This window comes from Triturus cristatus, chromosome 4_1 (assembly GCF_964204655.1).
Source record: "Triturus cristatus chromosome 4_1, aTriCri1.1, whole genome shotgun sequence".
NCBI lineage: Eukaryota > Metazoa > Chordata > Amphibia > Caudata > Salamandridae > Triturus > Triturus cristatus.
The window spans coordinates 546,837,031-546,851,121 of NC_140585.1; the positions used below are offsets into that span (position 1 = coordinate 546,837,031).

A 14,091-nucleotide genomic window follows, 5' to 3' on the forward strand; every position below is an offset into this window, starting at 1 on the left:
ACTTTTTAGAAAACAAACATATTACTCACTGAGCCTCGCAACCTCAACATCCAGCAGGTCGAACAGGTTCGGTTCTCTGTCTAGGTGTCTGCCCAGCAGAGTGTCGGCTGCCGCTGGATGCCAGTGATGTGGTGCGCACTCCGCCGCATTCGCCCATAGAGCACCTGACATTACTGCCCCTTACCGGGCCTGCTGCCATCATGCGGCGGAGATGGCGCTGCACCCAGAAAATAAGTGAACCCATCTCCGTCTTGCTGAAGATGGGGCACGGCTTCACCCAGTGCATCAGGAATCTGTTGCAGCATCCAGTTTTTTTGCCAGGAAAGATGGCAAGAGCCATGTTTGGGCTACAAGCCGTGCAAATGGCGCTGCCTAAGACTTGCAGATCCTAATTGCTATATTTTAGCCGGGTCTTTGTGCACCAAGTACTGCATGGAACACTCAACCCGGCCCAGACAGGAGGGCAAAACTGGACTGACTTTTGGCACTGAGAGCCCTGCATGGATTTCACAATGGGTGTAATCATGTTCACAATTCAAAGTTTTGGAAATACAAAACTCCACTGTTCAAATCATTTCCTAACATTAACATTTTTTTACTTTTGTTTCAGACCTGGGATCCAGCATTAGCAATCACTGCCATGGAATGGGCGAAAAACTGTACATTTTCTCATAATGCCTACCTTGATCACAGTGAAATGGCCCATCCAACGCTCTCAACAGTTGGAGAAAATATTTGGATGGGAAAGGCCGGTACACAGCTTTCTTTTACAGCTGAGTTTGCCGCTGAAGAAAAATTTTATGTTTACAATTCAAATACATGCATGGCTCGCTGTGGCCAGTATACCCAGGTAATTTTCTTTATTTTATGATGATATTTTAAAAAAAGAGAACATTTATAAGGCTCCTATATAGTCAACATTCTTCTGTCTGTTGCAGATCCATAGTATACTTTATTCCATGGCTTTCTTATGCTACCATAAGTGCAGTAAAGTAGTTAATACGGGCTAACTTATGTGTTTATGGTTTAAACTTGTCAGTGCTCTGAGTTATCGAATAACGTTTTTTCTAATACTTAAACTACAAGAACTCATTACAGAGTCAGACAAATACATTCAAGCAGACTTTTTTGAGAGGTGGTGCAGCAGCCTTCTTCTGTTCCTGTATGTATGTATGTATATGGTATTTTTATAGTGCAAACCTACCCAAAAGGCAAAGTAGCATGCTACAAGGTCAAAGAGAGGCATAAAGTCAACAGGTGTTTGAGATGAAGCTGAGTTGTGGACATTTATGTATTCTGATGTAGTGCTCTTTAATAGGTGAGTATTCCACCCTTTGTGAATTTAGAGCAGCATTAGGGTGACCCTGATGGATGGTGTGGTTTTATTCCATACCCAGGGTGCATAGTTGAAAAAATCCTCCAGCCTTGTTTTTCTTTATTACACTTCTTATACTGCAGTCTGATGGTGTCTTTGTTGTGGGTGTGCTGAGAACCCCCAGTGATGGTGAGGTTATCTGAAAGATAAGTAGGTGTGCTGGTCGTGATGGCTTTGTAAATGATGTAGCTGGTTTTGAAGATGGTGCAGGCCTCCAAGGGGAGCTATCTTCATTTTTTAGGCAATGTGTTTCTTGGGGTCGAGATAGAAGTTGAGAATTAATCAAAATCACTTGGCATTTGGTGAAAGTTGGTGCTGGAATACATCATGGTTCACATATTTGAGCCAAAGTTTGTACTATTTTTTTTTGTTCTAGGAAAATAACAGGAATACTCTACCAGGGGGATTCTAATCTATAGTCATAAGCACTGAATATTCCCGCACACACGCAGGGATTCTGTAGCACTTTATATACTTTGTACAAAAAGACCAAATTTCATTTGGTTTACATTCTAAAAAGTGGGCAATTACATACAATTAGTCACTTTACACAAAAAGTGACAATAGAAAATGTTTCACAAATTTATGGAAAAATAAGGTGAATTAAGGGCTTTGTTAGACAATAGACTACAATGTAGAGCATAGGAAAAACTGGCACTGTGCTTTTTAGGGCCTCATAGTGCACCCTGTATCCCATCATGCCACACAGGTGACAGTTAGATGCATTAATTGTTTCGGCTCTTGGAGAAGGGATTCTGGCTCGCTGAGCTCTACCTTTTTGGCTTTAAATACATTGGAATTCTTTCTAAAACCTTCACTTTTGTGATTCATTTGACTATATCATTGAAGACATGGAATAGATTTCAACCATTTTCTGACTAAAGACACGTCATTTTTCTGTGAGAATTCCTACCCTTTTTGTGAAGTACCCCGCTTGTGGGAAGAGGAAGGCCCATTCAGATCCTCATAGAGTCTGCATTGTCTACATTGTCTTAAAGATCATGTTCCAGAAGCATTCAGTCACTGCCAGAATTTCTCCAGAAGAACACCTAAGGACAAAGAGAACATCAGTCTGCATGTTCTTCACGAAAGAAGACAGTAACTAAGGGCCTAGGGGAAGGTCATTCTTCCCCCAAAGCACTCTCCTACTACTCCAAGGACTCCCTGAGGGTTAGAACCAGGGAGAAACACCATCAGAAAAAGAGGTGATGCTACTGATCGACGTTGAGAAGCATGACATCAAAGTCGGGTAGCTTACACACTTGCTCTCCATTGACATCAAGACCACACTTAATGTTGAAAAAATCAGGATGGTTCCTGCCGAAAGTCAAAGCCTCCATTTACTTCAAAGCCTTTGTGGATGTCGAAAAAAAGCCATCCGTCATCAAAATCTCACTTGACATCAAGAACTAGATCTCCTTCTACATTGCCCGGCATGTCAGCACAGGAGATTAAGAGCTAAGGAATAGAGGAGTGCCTGAAACTTTGAACTCCGAGTTCTCTCATACTTACTCCTCTATTTGGGAAATTTTTTCGAAATCATCCTGTCATGCGCGCCAACACTAAAGGGTTCATTATCTCCTGTTTGTTTTGCCAAGCATGCCACCTACTACAGTGCCTTTGTCTTCTCCTCAACCCCATCCTCGAACACCATCACCTCCTCCTCTTTCTGCTCCTATAATACATTTAAGAGATAGGAGTAAGTATGCGCCTACTTCTCCGCCTAGGACTACATGAAGATCCAGAAGTCCAAGAAGGCTGCATTGTTATCCCTCTAGATCTAGAGGTAGATCTAAGAGACCATCTAGGTAGACATCTGCATTTCATACTTCATCCACATGGTCCAGTATTGATCTAGTAGAAGATAACATTCTTGTCGCAGAAGACGTTCCCTATCTTGAACATCAATTACTACACATTTGTCTATCAGAAACTGTTCAACAACTCTGTCAGACTCACTCACAGCAAGGCTCTCTCTGGTTGATGACCTCATAACCTTTCATGAAGTTCTGGTAGAGGAGCAGCAAAATTAAATATTATTTAAAACATATGATAGGTTGGTGCCCGGTATTTAATATGTGAGTTCCTGGGATACAAAATCCAATTTTGTTTTCAAAGTGAGATGCTGTATTTATTTGTTGCCAGAAATAGTTTTGACAAACAGCTGACAGGTGTTTCGCCTGTATGGCCAGCCGGCCAAGGGCTTCCTCACGGCTGATTTTAGGCAAACAGAAATAGTAAGGGGGAAATTGAGTTGGGAAAGAGAAGAGGGGGAAAAAGGAGGAAAGAAAAGATGGAAGAGAGAGAGGACAAGTAAAGTCAATAATCTATAAATTAATATCATCATTGCGTAGTATTGTCAACGTAATATGGTGAAACATAACAACTATCATGCATGGCATGCAAGTATCCTGTGAGAGACGTATATATTGCGAGGCGATGCCCATACTTCAATAATTAAGCTTACCAACAGTAGTCATAAATAAGTGTGTAATACATATTAGGGCCTGAGCCAACGTCAGAATTATAAAATGTGAGTGTCCTGGGCGATGCATCCTTATATAAGAATCAGCGAAGACAATACTTAATGTATCATAGGAAAAAGGTAACACATAAATATGTAATATATTTTTTTGAGGCTAAGCCAATGGTAGAGTTAGTAAAATATGACTTGCCCAAGGTATAGTAAGGAGAAGTTGTTCTCATAGAGCAGAGGCGGTTGGGAGAGAGGGTCAAGTGAGGTAGGTAATACTGTTTGCCTGTCAAGGCAGATGAGTACTTACCAAAACGTCTTGTAGCGAAATGTTCAGTGTGTCTCGTGAGAGAAGGTAGTCTGTGAAAGAAATTTGAGCAAAGGGAGGTGAAGCAGCAATAGACGAGATCTTGCAGTCACAAGATATGTTTGCAGATAAGGTCTCATAGTGGGAAAAGTCCCAACCCAAAGGTGTGGTAGCTGTTATGGTCTAGCTGCGGGGTGCAGGATATAGGTTAATTAGAAACATCAGAAAAAAATAGTTATGTTGTGTCAGTGGTTATGTGTTGTTGTAATGTGTTCTTGTGCATTTTTTTGTTAATGTTTTACACATATAAAGTGCATTCAAATGATGTGTCGGCCATCTCATGACATGATATGACTGGGTGAATTTTTGCTTTTGAAAAAGTCTTAAGCTGAAATGAAATAAAGCACGTAGACTTTAGAATTGACCGTCTAGGGTTCTATTTAATTTGAGTATAACGATCTACCAGGTCATTTTGCTTGTTTGGTAGTATTGTAGTGGTCCAGGCCAGGTAGTGACAGGACCCAAGCCTTGTTTGTTTACATAGTGGTTATGGTGAAGCATAAGGGTGTTCACAAGTAAGTCGGTGAATGGAAGAAATTGTTGCCGTAAACGTCCTATTATTTCGGACATTCAAGTTGTGCCTCAGAATGCAGCAGTGCGTAATATGTGATGGTGTGAACAAAAGAGTGCGGTAGCCAAGAGAGTCATCGTGAGTAAGGACGGCAATATACGTATTCAGAATTGACAGAATATGGTATAATGATATGAGCAGTGAGCTTAGGGACGCTTGGGAGTCCAGCTGAACACTGAATTGGTAGCAGAGACGAAAGGTAGAGATGATGTAACAACATAGGAAAGAAGGTGTGTGCGACAAAGTGTGGTGGCCGAGAGTATGCAGTCAAGAATTGGGTCCTGTCCCTATTGTGTATGAAACCAGGTAGAACCCACCCCTCAACTAGTAAACTTAAATATTACAATGCTCACTCCAACCACTTCAGCGTCTGCTATTTTTGAGACCCTCCATCAGAAGACAGCATCTAAGCTTCCTCTTTCACAGGTCCCTGAACTACTTGAACCTGCTACACAACTATTTCTCACACCTGCATCAATAGGATCATCACCATCCTGGCTTTTAAAGGAATACAAACCACCTGATCAGGACCCTGTATCCCTGAGAACAAAGCCACTTCCAGATGGAGTCATTGTGACCATACCAAAGAAATATCATGCAGTGGCTTCTTGTTTCCTCATTCCTTCAGACAGAGCAAAAGAATGGACTTTGTTGGCATAAAAGCGTGTGGAACATCAGTATCAACCCTGAAATTGCCAGTGCCACTGTTTTTTTTGGAGAGGTATGTTAAAGGTCCTTAACAAGGGCATGCTTGTCTCAAATCACATCATTGGAGAAGCGACTCACACTTCTGATCTGGTGGCACATAAATACTACCGTGGTATCTGCATGGGGCAAAGCTCCTGGCACAGGCTAATGGCCTTAAACCCCTGGGACACTAACAGATCCTAAATTTACAATTTTCAGGCAATTCTCTCTTTGGCACTCTTGCGCATGGCTACAGAAGGAGGTGTAAGGCCTCCAGAGGTAGAGGAGGCCTAGCAACCACCTGTGGCTGCAGGAAACTCTGCCAAACAATGGCTTACTTCTTTCCCCTTTCTCTCTTCTTCACTCCATCGGGGGAAATCACATTCAGTCATCTCCAGAAATGGTTTCTAATAACTACAGACATATGGGTCATGAATATTGTTCGGAATGGATATTCAAGTTCCCTCCTCATTCTATACCACCAAGCAAAACTTCTGCTTATCAACAGGATTTGCTACAGAGTCAACATTTTGCAACTAAAAAAAGCAGTAAATGAAGTTCCTTATCATCAAAAAGGATTGGGGGTCTATTCCTGATACTCTCTGGTTCCAAAGAAGGCACCAAAAAAAGAGGTCTGAAATATTCTTAATCCCAATATACTGAACAAATACATAAGGAAATGTTTACAATGCTTGCTTTACACCATTTCAATTCTGAGTTACATCAAGGAGACTGGATGTGTGGAATAGATCTTCAAGAAGCCTACTTTCACGTTTCAATAGTAAAGAAGCATTCAAAATTACTTTGATTCATAGTGGGCACTCATCATTTCCAATACAAGGTCCTATTATTTGAGCTAAAACCAGCAAATTGGAAGGAAAAAGTATGGCCGTTGTCACAGCATACCTGAGAGGGCGAAAGATCTTCATCTGTCCTTACCTCGATGACTAGATAATAAAAGGAATATCGTCGAAGGAGACTTTGAACCACTTTCATATATGCATCCTCTCCCTATCCCATCTGTGTCCCAGGCTTAGCTTAAAAAATCAATGACCTACCCAGTACAGAACATACACTACTCAGTGTGATCTTGAACACCCAGTCTGAAAAAGCATATTCTTTAGAGGAGAGACCACTGGGGCCTTTACTCACGTCGGTCTGCTGACCGCAGCTGGGGTGCTTTTTGACTCTGCATCCTGGTGGCTAGATGGTGGCCACAGCGGCGGATCTGGATTAGGCTCCGGCCACCATGTAGCTGTTCACAATAACTGGGGCCTTGTTGGAGGGGACCTTGGTGGAGACCCAATGAGGGAGCAGTGGATTCTGGCTGGGCACTGAGTAGTCTGAGATGCATTCAGCTGAGTTGCTTCTGCAGAATGATTATAGCTGCACCTGGGTGGAGCTCCCTGCCAGGTCTGCGGGCCGTTGGCAGATGTCCTGAGGAGATAGGAGTGGAAAGCAGTGGATAACTTGCACTGTTGATGGGCCCAATGAGCTGTGATCCAGACCCACCCTACTGGGGCCTCATTCACTGGTGACCCTCCGGGGCCAGCGCAGATGAATGGCAGAAAAAGGTGACTCATGGACTACTTCTCAATGAGCGCATGAACTGGGTGTGAGGGTAGCCCAGTACTCATCCCCGCCTGTTGCCAGAAGGCTTGCCTAGAGCTGATTTCTCATCCGCAAGCTCTAACTGTCTCTGCATGTGCAGCTGTCCACCCTGAGAATCCAGCACTTCTTTGGGATGTTGTCTGCACCTATGGGGGCACCAAAGCAATGTAGATGTCTGGAAGGGATACCTGCTCAGAATGAGGAATGGGTCTGTGGAAAGAGCAATGAAGAGTGCTGCAACTGGCCGGGTACTGGGCATCAGCTAGGTCAGATGGTGGAATACTGTGGCCTGCTTATGAGGGAGGAGTTGCATCCCCCTTCCTGAGTGAAACCAGTGGAGTATTGCACATGGTCAACTACAACTTGGCAGTAACATAGTGGGTTCCCGACTGCACAAGTTGTCTGAGGCTTGGCAGAAGACAACTTGTAATACAGGTAAGCAATTATTTGTTTATAAAACATCTTTATTGGTTTTACAGCTTTTATAGGAAACAAACCCATGCAGGCCATACATGTAAACAAGCATAAACTGAAATAATGTACTATGTTAATAACAGTGCAGGTATAATCTGGCCTTCCAATCTGCGCTGCTACCCCACCAATCCGTAAAGACCCAACCATTTCCTTTTGATCTAATTATACTTTCTGGAGCATCCATTTGCTTCATAGTCAGACTGCTCCAGTTTTGTGCACCAGTTTTTGGCCTTGCTCCACTCTGTCAGCGAGGGTGGATTTTATAAGCTCTAATGCCATGCTATATTCCTCTTTGCAATTAGGATATCCAGGCCAACCATTGTTCAATCTCCCCAGGGGCCTCCCACGGCCTTCATAAGTCCAAACAGTGCAATTCGAGCTGTATGGTCTACAGGTGTCTCCAATACATGGGAGAGGGTAACAAAAATAGCCAACCAGCAGGTCACAGTCGCCTCCCAAGTCCCTACTACTTGGAAGAAGTCCTTCAGTTTCGGCCTTTTATGTCATGAGGAGGTCACCTCTTCCCCCTCTATAGCCTTAATAGTGACATGTGTGCGGTGTGCAAGTATTTTAATTGTATGACCCAAAGTCAGGAGGATATAGCAACTGTTCCCAGAGCCATCTTGGCATCCCTCTGATTGCTGTCGTCCAGGGAGCCCAGCCACCCCTCCCATTTCTCTTTCAAGGGCAGAAAGCCATTAACTTCATTGAGGATTAGTGATTTGTAGATACATGAAATGCCCCTCTTTCCCGGTGTATCCATCAGGATTTAAACCTCCATAGGGTTAAACTCTGGGACTATCCCCAAAGCACTCCCATATGAGAGTATGGTGTGACACAACTGCAGATATCTACAAAACTAGATTTCTGAAGCTGAAAATCTGCCTGGAGCTTCCTGAACAACTTCATGCAGGATCCCAACCAAACATTTCCTGGCTTTGATATACCAATGCATTCCCATCCTCTCCTCAGGGAGGATAGGAATTACCTAGTAGTAATACTCTAGGGGAGAGCCTTCTGTGCCTGGAGTCTTGACTGGGTTCATGTCCCTTAGGGCCTTCTTCAGCTCCAGAGGGTGCTCCAGGTTAAGTCTGTCAGTCCCTTTCAGGTCTGGGTCATCGGGCATAGAGGGATTGGTAGTACTCTTCGAATATGGAGGCAATAGAGGCAGCCTCTGTAGCAATTTTTCCACGGGGTGTAACCACTATTGGGATCACCTGGGAAACAGAGTTGTGGGTTGCCAACCAGTACAGTAATTTTCCAGATTTATCCTCCTCCATTCCTAAACTTGTTTGATGGAGGCTGTCCAGCACTTTCCAGCTTTATTAAGGCTTCCGCTGCTGCATCAATTTTGGAGGATCACATGCATCTGGAGACAGGCTTCTGACAGTTCAAATTGGGACCCCCACATTAAGGTAAATTCCCCTATTCCTCGTTGGTCAGTGTCTGCAACACACTAGTGGGAGGAAGGATCTATTGAAGGTGTGCAGGGGGATGGTCCTGGTGCACCCCCCCACTTTATCGGCCCTCCAAGGGCTCTGTCATCAGGTGCAAGACTCTGGACATTGATGTGTCACCTCACACCCCCAAAAGGGCTGGAATTTGGTTTGCCCTCTCAGTAGTCAGTCATAGGGCTTCCAGTGCTCCAAGCCCGTAAGGTGAGTTCTCCTTCCTGCAGATGGCCTCAGAGTTCCCCATCTGTCCCGCAGTGAAAACATCTGGTCCTCGAGGTTGCTCTTGGTGTGATCACTAGGCTTTTTCCCCCACTGACTCTCTGTTAAAACATTGGAAGGCGGTTCTTAATATCACAGCTGCCGCCCACCTTCGCGCGGGTCGATTGTCAATCCTGCGGATGGGGTTAGCCGGCTCTGTGGTCCTCTCAGGTCACCTCGTCAGGGCCTCGGAACGTGCCGCTTGGGGATTCACCTCCGCTGTGCTACCAGAAATGAAGACAGCACCGCCCAGTTGTAGATGTAGAGATCACTCTTGCCAGCAAACATGTGGCCTGACTGGCCGCCAGATCCACCCCACCTCTGCTGAACCCAGAGGACTCACTCCATGCAGGCGCCCTAGCGCTCCACAAATTCCTTGCTGTAGGTGAACCCCGATATGCAACCTCTGGGCATCCGCTTTTTCTAGGGAGCGATCCTCAGCCTGACCTCGTGGCTGTCGCCGCAGACTGCTGGACATTGCCAAGGGTCAGACCGGCTGGTCCTGTGGCTTCCCTCTATGTTATGTTAGCTCCTCAGGGTGTGCCACTAGTTAACACCCTTCTACCGTGCCCCCAGTAAGCTAGACAAGTTAGCCAGCAACAGGATGATGATCAATTTATGCATCAAGCCCAGGAGTTCAGAGAGAGACGTCCACCATCTTGGCTGCCCAGGGCATGTCCCAGGTACCCACCCTTCCCTTCTGCCTTGGTTGGTTTGAGCTTCAGGTAGGCACTGGACAGCCAAGTCTGGATAATGTGAAGGCAGTGTTTGAGGTGGTGCTTGTCTGAAGCAGAGGAGACTTTCATGCAGAATTGTGTATTCTCCAGTATTTAGGGTGTCTTTCATAGATTCACATGCCTGAATCATTCCCCGTCATCGGAGTGGGAGTCCCACGGTACATAAAAAAGCAATAATTATGTATATAATAACCAAAAAAACTTGGTAACATGAAACCAGGAAGTAAAGTAGCCTAAGCTACAAGGAAAAAACTTCCACACTTATGACTATCCTAGTCATTATGTACAGTCCAAACTGCAGCCAATCAGGCGACAGCACCCACCAGAATGTTCTCCTCAGAGGCTCAGACTCTCAGATTTTCTACCGCACGTCGTGTGTAGGGAGTCTCCCTGAGCTCTTTTTCTGTTTTTTTGCTTATCTTCGTGATGTCAACTTCTAAGAGGTCTCTCTTTAGGTCTTCTGAATCTTGTGAGAAGCTCCGGCTATTCTCTGAAGACCCCCACAAGAAGTGTATTTACTGCGTCTATCTGGAACATGAGGTGAGGGATTGTAAGATCTGCAGGACCTTCCCTCAGAAAACCCTCAGGGATAGAGAAGGGCGCCTACTTCTGTGGCTACAGAAGATCAAGGACAATGATAACCCTTTATCTGAGGTGGAAAGTGCAGCCTCTGGGTCGTCTATATTCTCTAGAAAGAGGATGGCTGAGGAAGACTTATCATCTCCTGGGGCTAAGGTGTTGAGAAAAATGGTTTGCCTTCTACTTCTTCTTCTTCAAAAAAGGCTTCTCCACCTTCCAAGTCTAAGCCTGCTACGCCCCCGAGAAAGACTGGAAAGTCTCTGACATCTAAAAGACTTCCTGACAAGGAATTACCTCAGCAGAAAATGCCGTCGTCGACGGCGTTGTCGACGGCTCCTTCGTCGACGATTATCATCGTCAACGCTACATCCACGTCGACGGTTACATTCTCGTCTCCGAGACCGAAGATGATCATGACATCGGCTTCGTCTCCATCGACGCTGGTCTCCGTGGCTGTTAGACCCATCTCGTCGACGAAGGAGATTACATCTCTCGTCAGCGCTCCGTTGACGGTAAGGACAAAGAAGATCTCGTCGACGACTGCTGTGTCGACGGCCACTTCGTCGACGAAGACTGCCGCGTCGTCAACGGCTGCCTCGTCGACGAAGACTGATTCGTCGTCGACTAAAATCGCCTCGTCGACGACCTCCTCGTCGTTGAAGATTGCCTCGTCGACGGCTAACCGATTGTCGACGAAAATTGCCTCGCCGTCGAAAACAGCTTCCTCATCGACGCTCACTTTTTTGACGCCACCACCATCATCGACGATCCCGTCGACGGCACACTCGTCGACGCCTCTTTTGTCTTCCTGTACGGATTTACAAGTTTGGTCTGCAACATCGGCTACTGCTTCATCCGCCCTACCTTCGACGGCGGCTTCTCTACTACAACGTCATGGCTCCTCATTGGAAGCCCTGTCACCATTGAAGCTGCGTGAACAATATTAGATTCTGAGGAGGAAGAAGAGGAAGACGAATCTGGAGAGGATGATAGATTCCGCACTGCTAGGAGTCCATCAGAACTGACCAGGATGACGACCAGGAGGAAGAACCATGTCCTGAGCCTCAAGCTCCAACTACTGTCACAGTTCCCTCAGCACAGATGCCTTTGGAATTGCTTAACAATTTGCAAAATATGTTGCAGGACTATTATCGTCGTTTTCCTCCATCGGAATCGGCGGAGTCTCTTCCATCCACGCCTATGCCAAGGGTGCCTATAACCTCTTTTCAATCTCCCAGACCACCTTCTCCACTGCCATCTCGTCATTCCCATGATGCAAATACAACAGATGATGACAGGGAAGAGGGAGAGGTGGATGACCAGTCAGTGCTGTCGGAGTGGGGCGAATACCAAATCCAAACTCCATCACCGTCAGCTCCGGCCCCCGTGGACTCTCCTCCGGTGGATATCGGAAGTTTTCATCTCCTTATGGAGAGGGCAATGAAGAGATTTCTCATCCGTATGGAAGCAAAGAAAGATGACTGCTTTCTTTACGATTTTAAGGACCAACCGCGAAAGCAGATCAGGACAATTCCCATAATAGATTTTATCTGGAAGGAAGGATTAAAAATCATGGCAACACCAAATTCTCTTCCAGCAGTCTTGCCTCGGTTGGACCAAAAATATAAGGCGCCAAGTGATTCACCGGAATGCCTCATCGGCCAGCCGAAAGCTGACTTTGTCATCGCCCAAGCGGCGCAGAGACGGGCCAGGAACCCCTCTTCACCTATATCAGCTCCACCTGACAAGGATGGCAGATGGTTGGATTCGATTGGAAAGAAGGTCTCCACTATGGCAGCGACGATGGTTCGGGCTGCAAATTCCCTAGCCATATTAGGGAGATACGATCGGTAAATGTGGTCTGACATCTCGCTCTACATTAACATGCTGTCGGAACCTTCCAAGTCCGAGGCCTTGAAGATTCTACAGGAGGGAGAATATACCTCTGTTGAAATCATCGACGCAGCCGTGGATGTGGCATCCACAGGATTTAGACAATTGGCAGGTGCAGCAGTATTGAGGAGACAAGGTTGGCTGAAATCAACATCTTCCCGCCAAGCGGTACAAACTAAGATTATCGATATGCCGTTCGATGGGGAGTCTCTGTTCGGGCAACATGTTGATGAGGCCCTTCAGGCTATTAAAAAAGATACAGAGATGGCGAGGTCTCTTAGTAGCCTGCAATTTCGTAAGTCGTCCTTTCGTGGTGCCAAAGGACGTGGATCCTTCTTCAACAGGGGAGGGTATAATCAACAACGATCTTATCAAACCTCCCAAACTAATCAAAGGTTCCAAACTTACAGACAGCAATCTTATGGACAGCGAGGTAACTCTTATTCGCATTCAAGAAGGAAGCAATCCTTTCGTGGAATAAAAAACAATGAGGTCAGCCAACTGCCACCATCTCTGCCGTTGCCCCACTCAAAAATTGGAGGAAAAATTTCCCACTTTTACTCGAACTGGTCCAGAATTACTACAGACAAGTGGGTTTTGGGTATAGTAGCCAGAGTCCATGCTTGGAGTTCACAAAGATTCCCCCAAACTCTCCTCCCAAAGGACCACGACCTACTCATCTCAAGGAGCTTTTTTCCCAAATAAATCTGATGATTCGGAAGTGAGCAATCAAAAAGGTCCCTCCGTTACAAAGAGGAACAGGATTTTATTCGAGATTTTTCGTCATTCGAAAAAAGTCGGGAGAATGGCGCCCAATTCTCAACCTTCACGCCCTCAACAAATACCTAAAGAATGTTAACACTTCAAGAAATTCTACAATTGCTTTCGGCGGGGGATCACATGGCCACCCTCGACCTCCAAGACGCTTATTTTCATGTGCCGATCCTACCCAGGCACAGAAAACTTCTACGGTTCAGAGTGGCTGGCAGAGACTTTCAATTCAGAGTCCTTCCATTTGGTCTTCGTTCAGCACCCTGGGTGTTTACAAAGGTCATAGCGCCAGTGACCGCACACCTTCGTCTGCAAGGCATTCAAATTTTCCCTTACTTAGACGACTGCCTTATCAAGGCGAATTCTTTTCAAACCACAACCGCACATGTTCAGAAGTGTCTGCTACTTTTCCAGTCTCTGGGTCTTTCCATAAATTTTGACAAATCTCATCTAACTCCATCACAGAGAAAGACCTTTCTAGGAGCAACACTGGACACAAAACTGACCCACGCCTTTGTCTCAAAAGAAAGACAACTCAAGATCTGCAATCTCGCTCGCTCCTTGCTGTCAAAAGAGTGCGTTTCAGTCCGTTTGTACAAGTCCTTCCTCTTGCATCCCTCTGATACCCAACTGCCGTTACAGAATTAGGCCACTGCAGGAGGAACTCAACCTTCAATGGCTCCAGATTTCGGGATCGTTCGAGGACATCTTTCGCATCACTCTTCGGATGCGATGAACCTTTCATTGGTGGAGCCAAATAAAGAACTTGAGAAAGGATGTGCATTTCTGGTCAAAATGCCGGATTTCACCATAACCACAGATGCCTCCCTCGAGGGATGGG

The 14,091-nt window shown here is 45.6% G+C and overlaps 1 protein-coding gene across 1 annotated transcript in view; it reads left to right on the plus strand.

The window, feature by feature from the left end:
• LOC146855208 (glioma pathogenesis-related protein 1-like) overlaps positions 1-14,091 on the plus strand; it is a 588,956-nt gene that overhangs the window by 145,848 nt on the left and 429,017 nt on the right. Inside the window, exon 2 of the mRNA XM_085652856.1 lies at positions 611-850. Coding sequence (XP_085508982.1) covers positions 611-850 — 240 coding nt within the window. The remainder of the gene's footprint in view (positions 1-610; positions 851-14,091) is intronic.